Source organism: Macrotis lagotis, chromosome 6 (assembly GCF_037893015.1).
Source record: "Macrotis lagotis isolate mMagLag1 chromosome 6, bilby.v1.9.chrom.fasta, whole genome shotgun sequence".
Taxonomy (NCBI): Eukaryota; Metazoa; Chordata; class Mammalia; order Peramelemorphia; family Peramelidae; genus Macrotis; species Macrotis lagotis.
This window is the reverse complement of record NC_133663.1, coordinates 161,549,088-161,567,579: the sequence shown is the minus strand read 5'-3', so window position 1 is coordinate 161,567,579 and position 18,492 is coordinate 161,549,088. Positions and strand designations below refer to the sequence as shown.

Sequence of the window (18,492 nt, the reverse complement as noted above, 5' to 3'; positions counted from 1 at the left end):
ATAATTAGTAGCAATTAGTAATAATACTAATTATTAGTAATAAAGATAACAATAAAGCTCATAAAAGATTGAAAAGCACTTTGTACTATCTCATTTAACCACTATAATAACCCTGTGGCATAGATGCTATTATTATTTTCATTTTTTTGTTTAGACATTTCAGTCTTGGATTTTTTTTAGCAAAGATTCTTGAGTATATTGCCATTTCCTTCTCCAGCTCACCTTACAGATGAGGAAACTGAAACAAATGGAGTTAAGTGACTTTCCTAGGGTCACACAGCTAATAAGTATCTGAGGTCAGATTTGAATTCAAAGACAAATCTTCTTGACTCCGGACTCAACACTAGCTTCCCTTAATAAAATACTCAATTTTTGATTAATGAAAATAAATCTGAAAGAGATGAAGTGAATACCCTAAGGTCACAAAATTAGAAAGTGTTAAGGCAGAATTTAAAATCATGTCTTCCTGATTCTATATTTAGCACTCAGTTGTGCCACATGCATGACTTTAAGCTTGTGATATTAGACAAACCACCTCACCATTCCATAACTTTTTTCCCCAATTTTCTCAATTATACTAGATGACCTTCTAAAGTCTCCTCAAGCTATTTTTCCATTATGAGATCTACTTTATATTTCCATTCTTCACATTTCACTAGCCCAAAGAAAATAAAGTGATAAAATCTCATTTAACAACTGGTGAATTATAGAAGTGATCTTGGAGTTCACCACTCAGTTTTGAATGAATTGAACATTTAACTGGTACTTATTTGACTTTCTTTCTCACTTTTGCTCCTCTCTAACCAATCCTACTCACTAGAAATTTTTTATAGACTTTAAAAATTATGACACTTTGAAACTGCAAGAAAGTTGAATAATTTAAATGATAAAAAGTGACTAGATTTCTACCACTCTTTGTTTTCAGATGATAATAGCTTATAATTAAGTAGAACTTTAGAATTTTTTTGGCAAGGTAATGGGGGCTAAGTGACTTGCCTAGGGTCACACAGCTAGGTAATTTTTAAGTGTCTGAGGGCAGATTTGAACTCAGGTCCTCCTGACTCCAGGGCCAGTGCTTAAAGCTGAGTCTTATGACTCCAAGTTCAGTTCTCTTTCCATTTTATCTTACAGTCCATTTCTATTTTAAATTGTTTAATGTTATTTTATTTTTAAATTAATAATTGTTTGTTTTCTTTATCATCCTATCTAATTTAAAAGGGAAAAAAGAAAGATTCATAACAAACATATAATCCTAAACTTGCCATTTCTATAAATAAATACTTCATTCTTCATCTTGAACCCATCACCTTATATACTTCTTCTTCAATCCTCTGATTTTATTCATAAGGGAGGTGATGTCTTCATGACTGTGTGTATTCTAACAATATTGTTGTTATTTTGTAAATTGTTCTCCTGCTTCTCTCCCTTCTTTCTCCCTTTTTTCTTGCTTTCTCTTCTCCACCCATTCTGAATCTAAACATTATGTGAATTTGAAATCCTTTTGGAATCCTCCCTGGGCTCAGGCTCTGCATTGTTCACATCTATTATTTTTCTGCCTTGGTTTTTTTTTAATACCCCTACCAAATCATGGATCATTAATGTGTATGAACACCAATTCATCATATGCATTTTTTTTATCAATTCCTTCAAATATTTAAGCCACACTTATCTCCTTCTATAGGAAAACACTGACAAACACACCAGAGGAAACAATTATTCTTGACATCACAATAGTTTAATATGTTAACTTATTCATTAAATTGTGCTTTTTACATCAATGAAAATCCTCAGTTCTACAAACTATTGGTTTTTAAATAGCAAGAAAGGTTGATAATGCACAATACAATCTCAGAGTAGCCAAGTTCATACACATTATTGCACAGAAACAAAAGGAAAATCCCTCAGGACAAAATAATTACCATCTACTGAATAACTACCCTTTCACCTAAAATGTGGCACTAGATGGAAAATTCAGATTTTCCTTCCAATGTATAATTGATTTTTTTAAATGAAAAGGAATACAAGTAAAATATAGAAGGTGTTGCAATCACTGGGGGAATGACTATATAAAATGTTAAGGGCAATGATAGTGGAAAAATCAGATAACAATGAAAAGATTCAAGAGGTTTATTTCATGAGAACATGTCACTGTTGTCACCAGAGAAGACTCAGCCTTTAAACTGCTGACACATGGTTCTTAGATTTGTTACCACCCAACCTCAGAGCAAGAAGGCTAACTAGTACAGTGGCATCTGGTAGACCAACACATCACAATTTCTTAACTTTTCTGCAGACAATTAGAGCATGTGCTTATCAGCCACTTGTATTTTGGGATCTCAGCATCTAGTCTGACAAAGTCCAGGCAGTTCCCTAAGATTTGAGGGCAGTTAAGTCTAACAGATACTGCCATGTATTCCTTTGACAAATGTGGCTTCTCTGTCCAATTGGTTGAGTCTATCAATTTATTTTTGTCAATAGAACCTGAATACAACAAGGAAGCAATAAATCTGTCAAAGTCTCATATCTGGGCCACCTTCAGGGGTAAGGCTATTAAATAATTTCAATGTGTAAATTCATAAGTGACCAGATGTGCCAGAGAGAAGAAGAGCATTGGACAATGAGTACTAACTGAATTGGGGAAGAATGGATAAACAAAGCGTCTAAGAAAAATAGAAAGGAAAGTCAAGATAGAAGGAGGAAGTACCATGGATGAGTCCCCAAATGACTCTGAAATATATGTATGGAGTTATTGTCTACCATGATGTAAGCGAACAAGTAGGCAGACAGTTTTGGTATCTTGAATCAGAGGGATATAATTTGTCTAAGTCAGTGAAAAGATGATCAGAAGATAGAGGTGCAGGTAGTTGAAGTATGATAATTCTTTTCCCATTCTTATGGTTGGTTCTGACCTTTCCTACATTATCTTCATTCCATGGAAAAGTCCAAGTACTGGATTATTTTATTTTTATTTTATTTATCCAATGCTCCTGTCTATTTCCTCAAAATCATGTCATTTCTACTTTTGCTACCTGTGCCCGGAAAACTGTAATTTGCCAAGGGACCAGCCCTGGCAAAATTGGGTGATAGGAAAAGTTTTTTTGATCTTCTCATCTCACCTTTGAGTATATAATTCTGCTCCTGGAATTTTCCTTCATACTGAGGAATCTTTCTTTTTTCCTGCTCCTATAAATTATTGTTCTCAATTGGCTGTCAAAATTGGAAAGGCATCTGATGATCTACTGATATTGAGGTGGTATTTGAGAAGTTCTTTCTTTACAGTGTTATCTCTGACCACTGGGTCCAATATCCCTCCCAATGACTTTTAATATGGAAATTTTGGAAAGAAAATTTCTTTTAGGATTCAAAGGAATAAATCCCTAACAGGAAAATTTCAGGCACTATGACAGACTTCAGGTGGTAGGGTTAAGCCACATCCATCACAGGTGGAGACCCTCTATTTACTCTCAGACCAGTTCTTAAATTGTATATACCTACTTTAAAAAAAATTGATTCAATAAACATTTATTCTATCCAACTCTCTTTTGTTTCAGAATACAAATCACATAGATTTTTTTTCCTTCTCCTCTCTTACCTTGTACTGTCCAGCATTTAGTCTTTCTCTGATTTTCCATACATCCACCAGAAGGCAAGACAAGGTAAATTTCACCAGCCTGCAATGTGCTGGTAAGTTGTCTAGGAAGATTTGGTAGAAAAAGATGTCAAAATTGCAGATTTCCAGTTTTCTTCTCCTTCCTAACCTTAGGCATTATCCAGGCAACATAATGAATCGAAAAAGACAAACAAACAAAAATTCTCATTGAATGTAAATACTAACAGATTGCCTTCTGTGGGGGGTGGAGGGAAGGAAACAAGGTTAGGGGGTAAATTGTAAAATTCAACATAAATAAATAAATTAAATCAAAAATTTCCATTGAAGTAGGAGTCAGGATATCAAGGGACCTATCCAAATCTTTAGATCTGCAAACCTCAAATAATTAACTTATCTGAATATCAGTTTCTTTGGCTGTTAATTGGGAATAATAATATCTGCTCTATTTTTCCTAAACAAATTATTGTAGAAATTTCCCATCTCTGTATTATGCACTGGTGGTCATCATGCACACCTATAATGTATTCTTTCCTTTACTCTTTCTTCTAGAAATCTTAACTTCATTCAAGACTCAACTCTTGCAGTCTTCTACATATAGTTTTTCCTCATTCCCCAATTGTTAGTGTTTTCTCTCCCTAAAACATCCTATATTCATTTTATATTTATGCTGCAATTCTGTGTGTGTGTGTGTGTGTGTGTGTGTGTGTGTGTGTGTGTGTGTGATGTCTCCCCAGAAGGAATGGTAATCTTACATGGAGAGACTATTTCATTTTTGTCTTTTCCTAGAACCTGGAATGATGCCTCCCACGTTGGGGGAACTTAAAAATGCTTATTGATTGATAGGTTTGAAAGTATTTTGAAAAGTACAAAGAAATAGGCAACATTTAGGCATTTTTCATGATTTTGATTTTATCTCATAAGATATAGGTATATCATGAAATAAATGGCAATCCTTCCCCCCCAAAATAAATAATTACCCTATACCTTAGATCTATTTATTAGAAGCCTGTAGTAATGATTCCCTTTACTAGCCTATCAAATAGAATGTATCCCCAAAGATAGTGTTCCCTCTTCTCAATCCTTTAAAAACTTACTCTAATCTCATCAACTGAACCCTCAAATCTTAGTACTTTAGTGAAAGCAAATGAAATTACACAAAGTTACACTTAAAGGTCAAGGACCCTATACTCTGAATTTCTCATTAGACTATAGGTATTATCTGGGGATTTTATTGACCTTATCAAAGTATTCCCCAATTACATGTACTGATCAAGAAAAGAGAACATCTCTTCAGTTAGCCAAACATTTGTCTAAAGAAGACAGAGTGGGATTCATATATCTTATCTTAGTGCCTTACGCATAGGAGGTACTTCATAAATATTTATTGACCTTAATAAAACCATTTGGTTAGGCTAGGGAGAGAACCACTGCAGAGAAAGAGTGAAAAGGACAGTGAATGTAGAGCTGAGAATGATTGGATTTCATCCAATTTGGAACTCTCTGGGGTTTTTGTTTGTTTGCTTGCTTTTGTTTTTGTTTTTCTGTACTGGGGTTTTGGGTACTGCTATAACTGAAATCGATTTATGTTTTCATCATAAGGCTGCTGACTTATCTTAAAGGCTGCCCAAGCCTAGGTGAAAGTTAGATAGTAACCTTCCATTCAGCTTTCATTTTCAGTGAAGAAAGCACCTTCTCATCTCTCCATTCATATCCCCATAATATTGTACCTTGGGTATTTGAGATCATACTGAGGCTGCTTTATATTGAAAGAATATAACAGAACAAGACTAGGACTGCCTGCTTAATTTGCTTAGTCCTGGCCCTAGGCCAACCCAAATAGATGGCTGCCCTTCTGAATAGCCTGATATCCCATCTCAAGTGGAGCTCCATATATCAAGCAAGCAGCAATGATGCTGGGGAAAGCCTTTGGATATAAATTCCCTCTGCCTCAGGAACAGCATGATGCTCGTAGTTGATGGCTTAGAGATACATTAATTCCCTGCCAATATTTTAAAAGAGAGTTTAAATGGAAAAACATTCAAACTCTAACTTATTTTGAATTTCTATATACCATAAACTGGATCATTGTTGCACAGTGTACGTGTGTGTGTGTATGTATGTGTTTGTGCATGTGCATTTGTGTCTATGTATTTGCCAACTCATGTGCATGCACACTTATGCATGTTTCCCCAGCAGCAGGAAGAAGGGAAAATTTGCAGTCCTGCCAGTCTCAGCAGAACCATACCATATTCACAGCAAAAAATGAAGCTGTAAAAATCTGCTCATTAATTCCAGCTGCAACCCTATCTCCACTCTCTTCCCTTTAATTCCTCTCCCTATCTCATAGACAAATCATCAGGATGAAAACACTGATGTCTTGTCAGACTGATCTCTTGTCACACTAATCTCTATCATCTAATGAGGCATATTTATGTGGTCCCTTTTTATTTTCTATTCATGACTCCAAAAGTACAGTTGCCAAGTCATTCATGATAATGGAATTTTTGATGGAGTGGAGGGATATATGTGTGTGGGGTGGGGAGAGAATGACTTCCCACATGAGTTGAGCTTCAGACCATAGTGAGACTGAAACCATCAACCATACTCATCCAGGTAACAGCAGCTGGCTCACCCCAGATGCTGAAAGGATGCTATTGTCATGCTGGCTCCATCACCCACTTATACAGCTCTAATTCTGGCTTTTGCTTGTGGATGATGGCCGTACTGAGTAATCATGGAAGAGACATCTTATCTACCCTTCTATCCCTATCAAATATTCAATAGAACTACAAGGATTATGGTTAGTCAAAATGATTTCTTCTCTTCCCTCAGCACATGACACACACCTATGCCTTCACTAACTATTCAGTGAAATCATATTGATTGACCAATTTTTGTATCCTCCAACCCAAAGGAGTTATGATGAAGGGTGGTTCAAGAAAGTTGGTTGCCTTCCAAACTTTTATCTTTGATAACCATTTTTTTTTTTTGCAATTCACTTTGCAGATCCTACTTGAGTTCATGTCATTCTTCTGATAGGAAACGTTCAGCTTCATCTTTCATGACACCCACATCCTTCTATGTAATTGATGACATGACAGAAAACATGACAGAAATTCCCTCCCATAATCCAATGGGTTTTCAATTAAATGTCTAATTTTATTCATATCATTTGTAAAAGGTCAAGAAGAGTGAGAAACATCTGAGGAGCTTCCATCAATCCAATTTGATATATCATGGTCTCGGGTGTTAAATGTTATCACAAGTTTATTCCTACAACCAAATGTTTAAGAATGAAGAAAAATGTATTAGATTGAAGATATTTGAGACACCATTAAGTCCTTGTCTCACTGAAAGTCTGGAATAATTATTCCATATCCAACACATGGTAGCCAGTGTATGGTGTTATTCATAGAACAACTTGAAGACAATGACCTTGTACACATGCTAGCTGCCTTATCAAGTTCCAAACCAAAACCTTACAGTTCTATTGTCATAGCAGAATTTCAGTCAAACTTACAGTTCTATTGTCATAGAAGAATTTCAGTCCTATGGGCAGTGCTATACCAAGGAAGATATGTGTTTCCATTTTCCTTGGAAAAATACACACATTAGTTTAATAAATATGCTTCATTAATAAGTTTAGAAAATGGAAAACATCACTTTTCTCATAATTTATTTTCAGTTCCATTTTTAGTTTTTAGGAGACAAAAATAGTGTCTACTTGTGAGAGATCACAAATAATCCTTTTAAAATGGCTATACCCAGTCACTTAACAGACTTTATTTTTAGAAAAGGATGATCAGGAACTTCGTATGTCCTATGTCTAGGATGGTGGTCACATAAGACTAATGCAGCAATGATTGCCTTTTCCTTGTGTTCTAAGATACATCCAGAGTCAGGCCATTCATAATCAAAAGGTGAAGGAGAGCCCACATGTTTTATCCTTTAGCATAAATTCAACACAGAAGTGGATGACTTTTTCTTCTTTTTTGACCAAGCACGTGCAATATTTTTCCCCTCTGGTCCTTACTTTCTTGATTCCTATAAGTAATCATATAATACTGTTAAAAAGATATTGTGAAAAAAGACTGTTTTCTACAGAACTCTCAAGCTTGGTTTTTACATTCATGCCACTGCAGGCTCTGGCTTGTCATGGCATTTCTTCTACTGTGCAGCTCAAAAGGAGGAGGCAAAAACAGAATTCTTGGTTCCCCATCTTGGTGCAGGTCTTTCAGAGCAGTTTGTTTAGGGGTGCCATCTACCCTATTTAATATCATTGATGAAAAAATGTCAAAGAAAAAAACCACAAAAATCACTCCTTCAGCTGGTTAACAGCTAAGGGGGGAAAAAAGACAAAGGTAGGGTAGATGCACAAAGCAGGTCTCATAATACTCAGAAATCATGGCTCATTTTTTATCACTCCCTTAAGATGATTCACTAAAATACCACCACTGTCCATGGTCCTCCTACCCCTATGGGAGGAGAAATAGAAGATGTCACCATCGGACTACTTGACTGTTATAGTCCTCTGTGACAGTTGTCTCATCCTCCTTCTGCCACCTATGAGCCCGATGCTCCTTAAGCAGCCTTCGCTCTTCCCGTCTCTTCTGCCTATCCCTCTGGTGTTCCTGCTGTTTGGTGTGATGGTAGCGTTGTAGGAAAAGGTCTTTTGCATACTCATAAAGTTGCATATCCAGGAAGTTCAGCTCCTCGATATGCTTGCGAGCCCCTTCATTGATCTCCACATTAGAGGCCCGTGTGATGTTGAATTGTGTGAAGGGGGAGATGAACTTGAGATTGAATGTCCTCTCAAAAAGGAACTGAGTTTTCCGCTGAAATTCTGTAAGCCCAAAGAAAGCCATGTTCTTCAGGTTGTTCTTAGCACTCTGTAGCAGGATGGTGTTCCTCTCACTCTCATTCATGAAAGTCAAGTTGTAGCATCCCACCAGACTAAGGTCTGCCAGCATTCGGACCTGGCGGTTGTTGGCTAGGTTATAGCCACAATCCATAAACTCCCTCAAGCTGACACCAGACCAATCATCTCCCGGGTAGCAAGTAGGCAACTCATCTGGAGTTGGACTTCTCCCATCACACATGTGAAGAGATGTCTTCCAAGTGGCCCCTCTCTGGACATGTTTCCATTCACTCAGGTAACGGGATACTGGATCCCTCAGCATTGTGATATAATAGAAATTCCTAGAATAAATTGCAAAAGAAAATTAAGAGTTGTAACAATACTTACATCAATAATAAATAGCACTTAGAAAGAACTTTAAAGTTTGTGAGGTACTCTATGTTATTTCATTTAGTTCCTACACCCCTGTAATTTAGACATTATTACTATACTCATTGACTGTTGTTTGTCCTTTATTCTCAAAGAAAATCATCACATCAGAGAGGTGATGCCATGACAAGTTCATGAATTGGATTTGAATGAGGGGGCTGCTGTGCAAAGTCACCAGTCTCACTTTCTCCTCCAGAGCCATCTGGGTCCAGTAACCAGATATGACCCTGGATGTGAGGCAATCAGGGTTAAGTGCCTTGCCCAAGGTCATACAGCTAGGAAGTGTCTGAGGATGAATTCAACCTCCCATCTTCCTGACTCCAAGGCCAGTGCTCTATCCACTTTGCTATGAGGAAAATGAGAAAGGTTAAGTGACTACCCAGATCTACACAACTAATAAGTATGGGAAGCAGTATTCAAATTGTAGACTTCCTGGAGCTAAGTCCAGAATTTTATCCATTCTTTACCTAGCTATAATAGGTTTTTGTACTTTTACCATTTTCTAGACTGAATCTTGAGTCAAATAAGCATTGATCATAGAATGTTATGGCTGTAAGGGAATGCTAATGATTGTCCAAACAAGAGATTCACAAATTGTGATCAACTTAAAAAAAATTTTAATAACTGTATTTCAATTTCAATTTATTTCCTTTTTCAATTCTATGCATTTTATTTTCCGCATTTATAAATATTATTCTAAGAAAAATCTATGGATTTCACCAGCCTGCTAAAGGGATTCATGACACATGCACAAGATAATATGAAACTCTATCTAGACCAAAAACAAAGAAAAAGAAAGGACTATATGGAGAAAAAAAAGTCTTTTATTGATCAGTTTTGATGAATTGGGATTGCAGATGTCTCTGCTATCATTTCAAGAGGCATAGAAAATCATCCACTTCAGGAATTCCCCTTCTCCTTTTCTTCCCTTCTTCCCTCTCTGGTCCAGCACCAGGCAGCTTACCTATTTAAGACACTTAAATAAGTGTGAGGTTCAAACTATTTTTTTTTCTGGGGAGATAAAGAGACCAAACGACCTTAAATATATCTTAACAATGCCAATCCCAAGGTCTTCCATCTATTCTTCCTTTATGTCCTCCAGACAAATAGCTTTCTTATCTGACCCACAGTTACATCAAAACACTCCTGGGCCTTGCCATCTATACAATGGTCAAACATTTATTTTTTAATGTATTACCTCACAAAATTAGTTTGTGAGGCAGAGACTGCCTTGTTTTTTCTCTCTCTCTATTCTACTCTATTCTAAGCCCCAGGGTTTAGCATGTTTGGCATATATAGCAAGTGTTTAATTAATGTACTTTAAAAACATCATTCATTCTTAAATCCTGTGAAATGGCACAAAGATCTGAGAGAAGTGAGCAGTGCTCTGAATGTATACAAGGAAACCCTCTACTAAAAATGAAGCTATATTGCAATCCTATAGGAAAACACTTTTCAAAATTTGGATCTCAGAATCCCTTTATTCTCTTAAACATTTTCAATGATCCCCCCAAAACCTTTTTTTATAAGGTGTGTTATATCTATTGATTCTTATTTGTATTAGAAATATAAACACACCAGTATGAAAACAGCCTTAACCTCCTGGACTCACTGCAAGTACACCCAGATCCTTGCTTTAAGAATCATTGCTTGGGGCAGTAGATAGAGCACTCTCCCTAGAATCAGGAGGACCTGTGTTCAATGCACTCCTCAGATATTTGATACTTAAAATCCTGGGCAAGTCACTTAACCCTGATTGCCCCCCTCACACACACACAAACACACACATACACACACACACATACACACACACATGCACGCAGGCACATATATACAAACCATCACTATAGCATCCAGTTTAGGTCATCAAGGCTATTTCACATCATACTATGGATCTTAATTGTCAATGCCAGTCCAGTAAGGAAGATAGATAGCTCAGATAGCTTTTCAAATCCTTTGGAATACATTAAAAAATCCTTCAGAATATTAATATTTCTAACATTCTGGAAATTTATACTTCACTGAAAAATGAAGTCACATTTCCAACTTGAAGAGATAAGATGGAGGGGAGAAGGACAGAAAGATATCCAGCATCCTTGTTCTGTTTCATTTCTTCCCTAAACATCCTTTGTTCTTTATTGCTTAAAGAGGATAAAGGGAAAATCACTTTTGAATTTGTGCCTAACTTGATACAAAAGCACATGAATATACAGAGAAAGTAGTGGGAAAAATACAAGAGTTTCATGGTAGGATTTCTAAGATACTTAGTTTTTGAGAGGTAAAGTTTATTTCCCTTTTAACCAGTATCACATAAAACATGTACAAGCTAAAGGGGAGAAGAGACTTCTTAAAGTCATACAGTACAGATCTAAAGAAACACATTCACTTTATTTTAAATCAGAAAGGAAAGTCTATTTACCCTTAGGAGACTCCAGAGGCTACATTTGCTAGCTCCTGTTTAAACATTACACAACAATAACCACTATGTTAAGAATAACAATTCCATCAGCAGAAGGGAATTTCCCAAAAGTTCAGTGGAGATTAGAGTCTTAACATGGAGCATACTGGGCTTTGAATTATGGGGGCAACATGAAATGAGGCATACTTCTTTCCTGAGGAAACTGTTTCCCTTGATTTAGACCCCCTATCAGCCTGACCTGTCAAATAGTGAAATTGTCCTGAGGCTGGCCAAGTAACCTAACATTGAAATACCATCTCCTGGACTCTGCCTTCCCATCATCTGACTTACATGGGAAGAAAGGTCAGATTTCCCCTTTACTCTCCAAGACTGCATTTTCAGAAAATTTTCCATCAATAACACTATTCCATATTTTGTGCACATATATTTTTGCACTTTAATTGTAGATCTGCTCAAGATAGCTAAGAAACATTGATAGTTGATGGTGTCCATTTTGTTTACTTTTTTGTTTTGCTTCTGCAGCAAAATATGTTTGTATAGATAGCAATATACCTGTCAGTCTTATTTTGATCCTGAACTTGTACAGTTTATGAGTTTGCTACATAGTGTGGGCTGATTGTGTTTTATTATCCTGTACATGTAGTGAGAAGGCAGTCAAGAAGTTACTGAATAAGAAAAACAATAATGATTACAGGAATAACAATAAAGCACTGAATGATGTGAATGAAGCCTTGCTCCTAAGTATCCAAAGTCAATTAGATCCTTGAGCCAGGCAAATGACATCATACAGGAAAACTCAATTTTCTCTGTTAACTGATCAAAACATGAATTATACAAGTGGACAAATAATCTTTTGACTGTGAAAGGATAGGTCAGCCCTATTAGATTATCTTAATCTTAAGATCCAGATTAAACACTCATGGCAGCTCAAAGGTTTAAGGATGAGGATTGCAGAGGTTTAGCTGGTACCTGATTGGAATATGAAGAAAATGTTTTTGTCTACTTGTTAGAAGGGGTTGCAGAATTCCCCCTGCCTGTTTTCCCTTTCTAATAGCCAAGTTTAGTCCTGAAAATCTACTTAATCTCCACATCTGACTGAAATTGACCAAGGTTAACCTCTTCTTTTGCTCAAAAATTTTGCTGTTGAGGATTTTATTCAATAATAACTAATCTAATCAAAAGGTGGTTATCTGTGAAAAAGTCTAAAATGCCTCAGGGTTCTGTCAGCTAGATAGGCAATGGATCAATTCATAATTTAAATGAACACTGACATGGGGGGTATAAAAGTGGACAGTTGGGCCATTCACACTTGGCACTAGATGACAGAAGACATTTAAAAATTTCTTTTGCTAGCCTTAATCTTATTTTTTTAAATGATCCCGCATAGCAGTCAAAATAGAAAGGAATTTGGACACATTAAAATAAGCCAAACGGTCTTTCAGAACCCAACTCTTATTAAAACAGAGTCAGAATGTGAAGTTGAATTTCCTTCTTCTAATCATTTCCCCATTTACAAATAAAGAATATCAAATGGATCCAAGAAAAAAAAGTAATAATTAATTATTTACTTGTTTAAATGTTAATTAAAATTGTTCTTACATTATGTTTTTTTGATATTGAGGAATACTATTTTTAGAATCTAGAAAGCCACACCTTAGAAGAAAGAAGGATAAAGTATCTGAGGAATGAATCATCAGGAAAAAAAAATAAAACCAAGCCTATGAAAGTGGATGGACATGGAATGCTTAGAGCTCAGTTCAGGAGATGCCATTATCTAAGCTTCTTTCAGTAAAATCACACTAGCCCACATAATAGAAGTAGGGAGAGAGTGGGAGATCCATTAACATTTAGGGACTTTGTGGAGAAACAGTTGGTGTGTGGTTTTTGTAGAGACTGACCCTAGGAGTCAGAGAATGACAGTGTCAACTAATACCTGTGTGTTAGTGGTAAAGGCAAGTCTTCATTCTTTCCTAGACCAATCAGTAACAAAATGATTAGCATTACCATTTTATAAAAACTCTTGAGAGGGTTGAGGTGTGGAATGGGAGATCTAGGGGGCAGCTAAGTAGCACAGTGGATAAAGCACTGGCCTTGGAGTCAGGAGTACCTAGGTTCAAATCCAGTCTCAAACACTTAATAATTACCTAGCTGTGTGGCCTTCGGCAAGCCACTTAACACCATTTGCCTTTCAAAAATCTAAAAAAAAAAGAATGGGAGATCTACCTTTAATACGTGCCTACCGACACATTCTTTAACCACATTTGATGATACCTACAATATTACACCTAATCAATGACTTTTAAGTAATATAATGAATAGATCTTCATATAACTCAAACATAAAGCTGTGAAACTCCATTATAACAATGCCCAGCAGAACATCAATTTATGGCAATGTTCTTAAGGAATTAGTTGTGCTACCTCCACCCCCCTCCTGCCATTTCAATTTCTCTAGTTGTCCTATAAAAGTAGCTAACTGTTAGCAGTATATATTTGCGTTAAGATTTGAACAAGGTCACTTTCCTATACATTTGTCAATTCTTTGGATTTCTAATTTGGTTTATTCTGCTTTTCATACACACACACACATACACACACACACACACACACACATATATAAATTCTCTCTTCCTTGTTCTCTCTCTATGAAAAATCATATATATATATATATATATATATATATACATGTCATATGCATATGAATTTGAAGTCAAGACCTGTGTTTTATTCTGATTCTTTCATGAAACAGTATGGTATAGTAGAAAGAGAACTAGTGCTGGAGACAAAGCACCAGGATTTAAATTTCAATCCTGAACCTTACTGTGCATAGACCAGGCAAGTCATTTAACCCCTTTGGACCTCAGTTCCTTCATTGCTGAAATGGATATAATTATGTTATTTATTTTATGCATGATGTAGGGAAAATACTTTTATACATCAATATATTAGCAGTTTTTATTCCCCCCCCCCCAGATTTGTGCTTTCATTGGCAATTTTTGCTATATAGGGGAATAGAGAATAGCCTAGATCAATGACTGGTTCAATAGCCTATCTGGAGTGATGGTGTCACCTGAAATATTCATCAAGTATCTTTATTTTATATTTAAAATATATTTTATATTTATTGACATTATTGAAAGTTAATAAAGAGTAGTTACTAAAACATTGTATCTAGAAATAAGTCCAAATCCCTCCTCAGACACTCACTAAATCTGCTATCCTGGTAAAAGTCAATAAAACTGTTCATTAACTGACCCAGCAATTTCAATTCTAGAAATCCAGAAGAAATTATAAACCCAGGAGAAATTATATCCAGAAGAAATTATTGAAAAAGGGAAAAGTCCTACATGTTCCAAAATACTCATAGCAGCTCTTTTTGTAGTGACAAAGAATTGGAAATTGAGGGGATGTCCATCAATTGGGGAATGGCTAAACAAGTTATGGTACATGAATACTATGGAATATTATTGTTCTTTAAGAAACCATAAATGGTCAGACTCTAAAGAAGCATGTAATGAATTAAGGATCTGATGCCGAGTGAAGGGAGCAGAGCCAAGAGAATAATGTACATGATAACACCATTGTGAGATGATCAACCTTGATGGAAACAGTTCCTCTCAGCAGTACAGAGAGCAAGGACAACCATATTAGACTGGCTATCCCCCAGAGAAAGAAAAACAAAACAGAGAAAAACCCTTCAGAATCTGATGAATTCTTTATAAAAATTATCTATGTATCGCTTTCTCTTAATCCTAATTCCTCATACCAAAAATGACTGTAAACATATTTATCACAAATATGTATGTAAATGTTGACCTGACTGTTCATCACTGAGGGGAGAGGGGTGGGAATATATAAAAATATAGATATGCATATGGTTTAATATTGAAAAAAACTTTCACAACATGTATTTGGAAAAGTAAAATATCAATTAAAAAAAGAATACTTAAGAGAAAGAAAAAAAATTACTGGACTTCAGGGTCCTCATTTTATTGTAAAACAACAATTAAAAAGACAGAAAAAAGAAAAATTCCTTTTTTTATTAAATTGTGTTAGGTGCTTTTATAATTAGCTGGAATAGGTTGTTGGTAAACAGAGTTAATCTTGATCTTAAAGAATGTGTGTGGCTTTCTGCCCATTTTCACATCACTTTTTTGAATGTTTAAAGAAACCAGAGTGAAGATACATATACTATTTTGATACTTCAGTTATATTGGGTTAATGTGCATGCAAATGAAATAAATAAATATGATTAAATAGGAGGTAGAAAAAAATTCCCTCTAATTAGTAAGGTGAAATTAGTGAAAATAGACTTCTTTTATAGCATATGAATTAGATTTGCTTTTCTACTGTTACATAGTAGAAAGTATCCTGTGAATTCATTGATTATGAAATGTACATTTTTATTGGAGACTCTGGGGTGCCAGACCTGTCCTTAATGGTAGGGAATGGAATCAAGGAAAGAATTTCTGCTTTCTGTTATATACTGTCTATATATTTTTTTCTTACTATAAAACTTTTGACGAAGAGGGAATAGCCCCAATAGAAAGGCATGACTTATGATTCAGTGATTTGAGACTCAGAATGGGAAGTGGCAGGTAATCACTTAGATATTGAGGTCAAGATGTAGTTGTCATTATTGCCCTACAAATGAACAAGATAGCAAGACAGTCCAGAGAAATTTCATGGGAGAATCGTCAGATGCTATTTGTTTGGAACAGAAAAGAGAAATAACCTAAAACTGAGACTACTGAAAGGAAATCATGGTGTGTCTTTAATTCTATATGAATGCATGGTCCAAAAGAAGGGGTGTTTAAGAAGTCAGTCTTAGGGAATTGGATAAAGAAGTTAATACCATAACTGAGTTTAGAAGTGGGGAAATAATCTCTTTTAACTCCTTTTTTACCCTCTTCCAGCTAGATTGCAAAGTCCATGAGGGCAGGAAGGGTGGCATACCTAAACTTTGTTAACTTCCCAGGTTCTAGAATAGTGTGACACATATGATAGGGGTTGCACCAACATGTTTTCACTATTGTAGACTTAAGAACTAGGACAAACCCACAAACGTATCAGACTGAATTTATTAACTAGAAACAAAACAAGGAGATCATGTCAGGCGATACTTAAATTCAAGTTATTTACTCAAAGGTCAAATATAGAGACTGAACTTTAAATACTTTAGTTCCCTCATGAGAAGTTGGGACTCATTGGAAAAGGTCTTGATGCTTGGAAAGATTAGAGGCAAAAAAGAAAAGGGGACAGCAGAAAATGAGATGGATGGATAGTACCATGGAAACAAGAAACATGAATTTGGATGGACTTTGAGATATATTGAAAGACTGAAGAGGATGATGTGCTATGGCCCATAGGGTCATGAAGAGTTAGATAAGACTAAGTGACTGAACAACAATGTAAGCCCAGAATTAAATATAAATACTCTAGCTGTAGTTTGACCAGGGCTGAGTAAAAACTAAGAATAAAAGTAAAGACCTCCTTATTCCTTGAAACAATGCTTTTCTAAATGTACTCCAAGATCATATTAGCTTTCTTGGCTGCTGAAATCCACTTAAACCCCTAGATTTCTTTCAGACTAACTGCAGTCTAGCCATGCCTCACCTTTCTTGTACTTGTGAATCTGATTTTTTTAAAACATGTTTATAACTTTACACATATCACTTCTTAGTTTTATCTGATGAGATTTAGCACAATATACCAGTCAGCCAAGATTTTTTGAAACCTGACACTGTCCTTCTGTAAAGGCACACTTCCTCTCAGATTTATGCCATGTATACATTTTGAAATAATTAATCTATGCTTTTATTTAAAATATTGATGAAAAAAATTTAGAAGCAAAGATCTTAGAATCATAAAATTATATCTGAAGGAGACCACCTAGCCCAATCTCTTTATTGCATAGAGGAAACAACTAAGATTCAGAGAGGTCAAGTGACAAGCAGTTACTGTGGAGAAGAGACAGTTTAGAATGTGGTTCCTCTGAATCTAAATTGGACATTCTTTACACTGTATAAGACTGCCTTTAGATACATGGTATACTCCATTAAAGACCTGTTTCCAGGTTGACTAAAGAACCATTAATGACTACTCTGGGTCTCCATTTAAGCATTTTCATATCCATTGCACTTTATGACCCAGCTCTTGTCTTTCCATTTTTTAAATAAGAATATTTTGACTTTATTAAATATTTTGTTAAAATCTATATAAATAATATCTATTGCATTTTTCAATCTCCCTATTTAGTCATTTTGTCACTAAAAATATTGTTTAATCATTTCATTATCTGCCAGTCAAAGGTATCCCTGTTATTATAGCCAACATTTATGCATAGCTTTAAGATTAATCCAGTGTTTTATACATGTTATATTTTATAGACTTACCCCTTCAACTCTGGTTAGGACAAACTGGTTTTAGGACATATAAGAGATGGTTTGAAATCTTAATCCACATCACAATTCTGATGAGTACATACAGCTGTTATTATTATTCCAATTTTTCTGAGAGATGAATGGAATGGGATGCTCCCCCACTATTTGACATTCTTTGGAGCATGTAGCAGCTATCATTTTATTATTCTGGAATCATACCTGGCACCATCATAGGAAAACTTTTGATGCCAGTTTCCAGGCATGTAAGACTCTTTTCTGAGAGCCTGGCTGCTAATCCAGAGAAGCTGGGGACTCAAGAGACCTTTGAAAAGAGGGTAGAGTTGCTGGCTGGCTTCCCCTTGGTTACAGCTCTCAAAGGCCACGAGATCTCTGGCTAACTGCCTAAGGATATAGCCAGCTAGGTTATGCATCGACTCCAACCGCCACTACAGTGGGTGGGCAGATCTCCAGACCTTTCAAGCTCACAAGGCCACCTGCTCAAAAGAAGGGAATGTAAACGATGCAGGACAGCCAGAGAGCTCCTGGCACTAGCTACCCTTGCACTAACATGGGAGTGAAATCACCTTGACTCCAGTTTTGGAAAAAGGCTCACTCTCCTCAGGAGACTTCCTCTCCACTGGAGATCTTGCTGTCTCAAGAGCAAAGTAGACAACAAATGAGAACCATTTCTTGGTTTTAAAAACCCCTAGTTTGGGGGGCAGTTAGGTGGTGCAATGGATAGCGCACCAGCCCTGGAGTCAGGAAGACCTGAGTTTAAATCCAGCTCCGACACT

The 18,492-nt window shown here is 36.0% G+C and overlaps 1 protein-coding gene across 1 annotated transcript; it reads right to left on the bottom strand.

Moving 5' to 3' along the window:
* Positions 1–7,371: 7,371 nt before the first annotated feature.
* LOC141492270 (heparan-sulfate 6-O-sulfotransferase 3-like) lies at positions 7,372–18,129 on the bottom strand. Its single transcript, XM_074192772.1, has 2 exons — positions 17,918–18,129; positions 7,372–8,809 (listed from the first exon to the last, which is right to left on the bottom strand). Exons 1-2 carry the CDS (start codon positions 18,127–18,129, stop codon positions 8,110–8,112), a joined length of 912 nt encoding a protein of 303 aa, XP_074048873.1. The 3' UTR covers positions 7,372–8,109.
* Between the last annotated feature and the right edge of the window lie 363 nt (positions 18,130–18,492).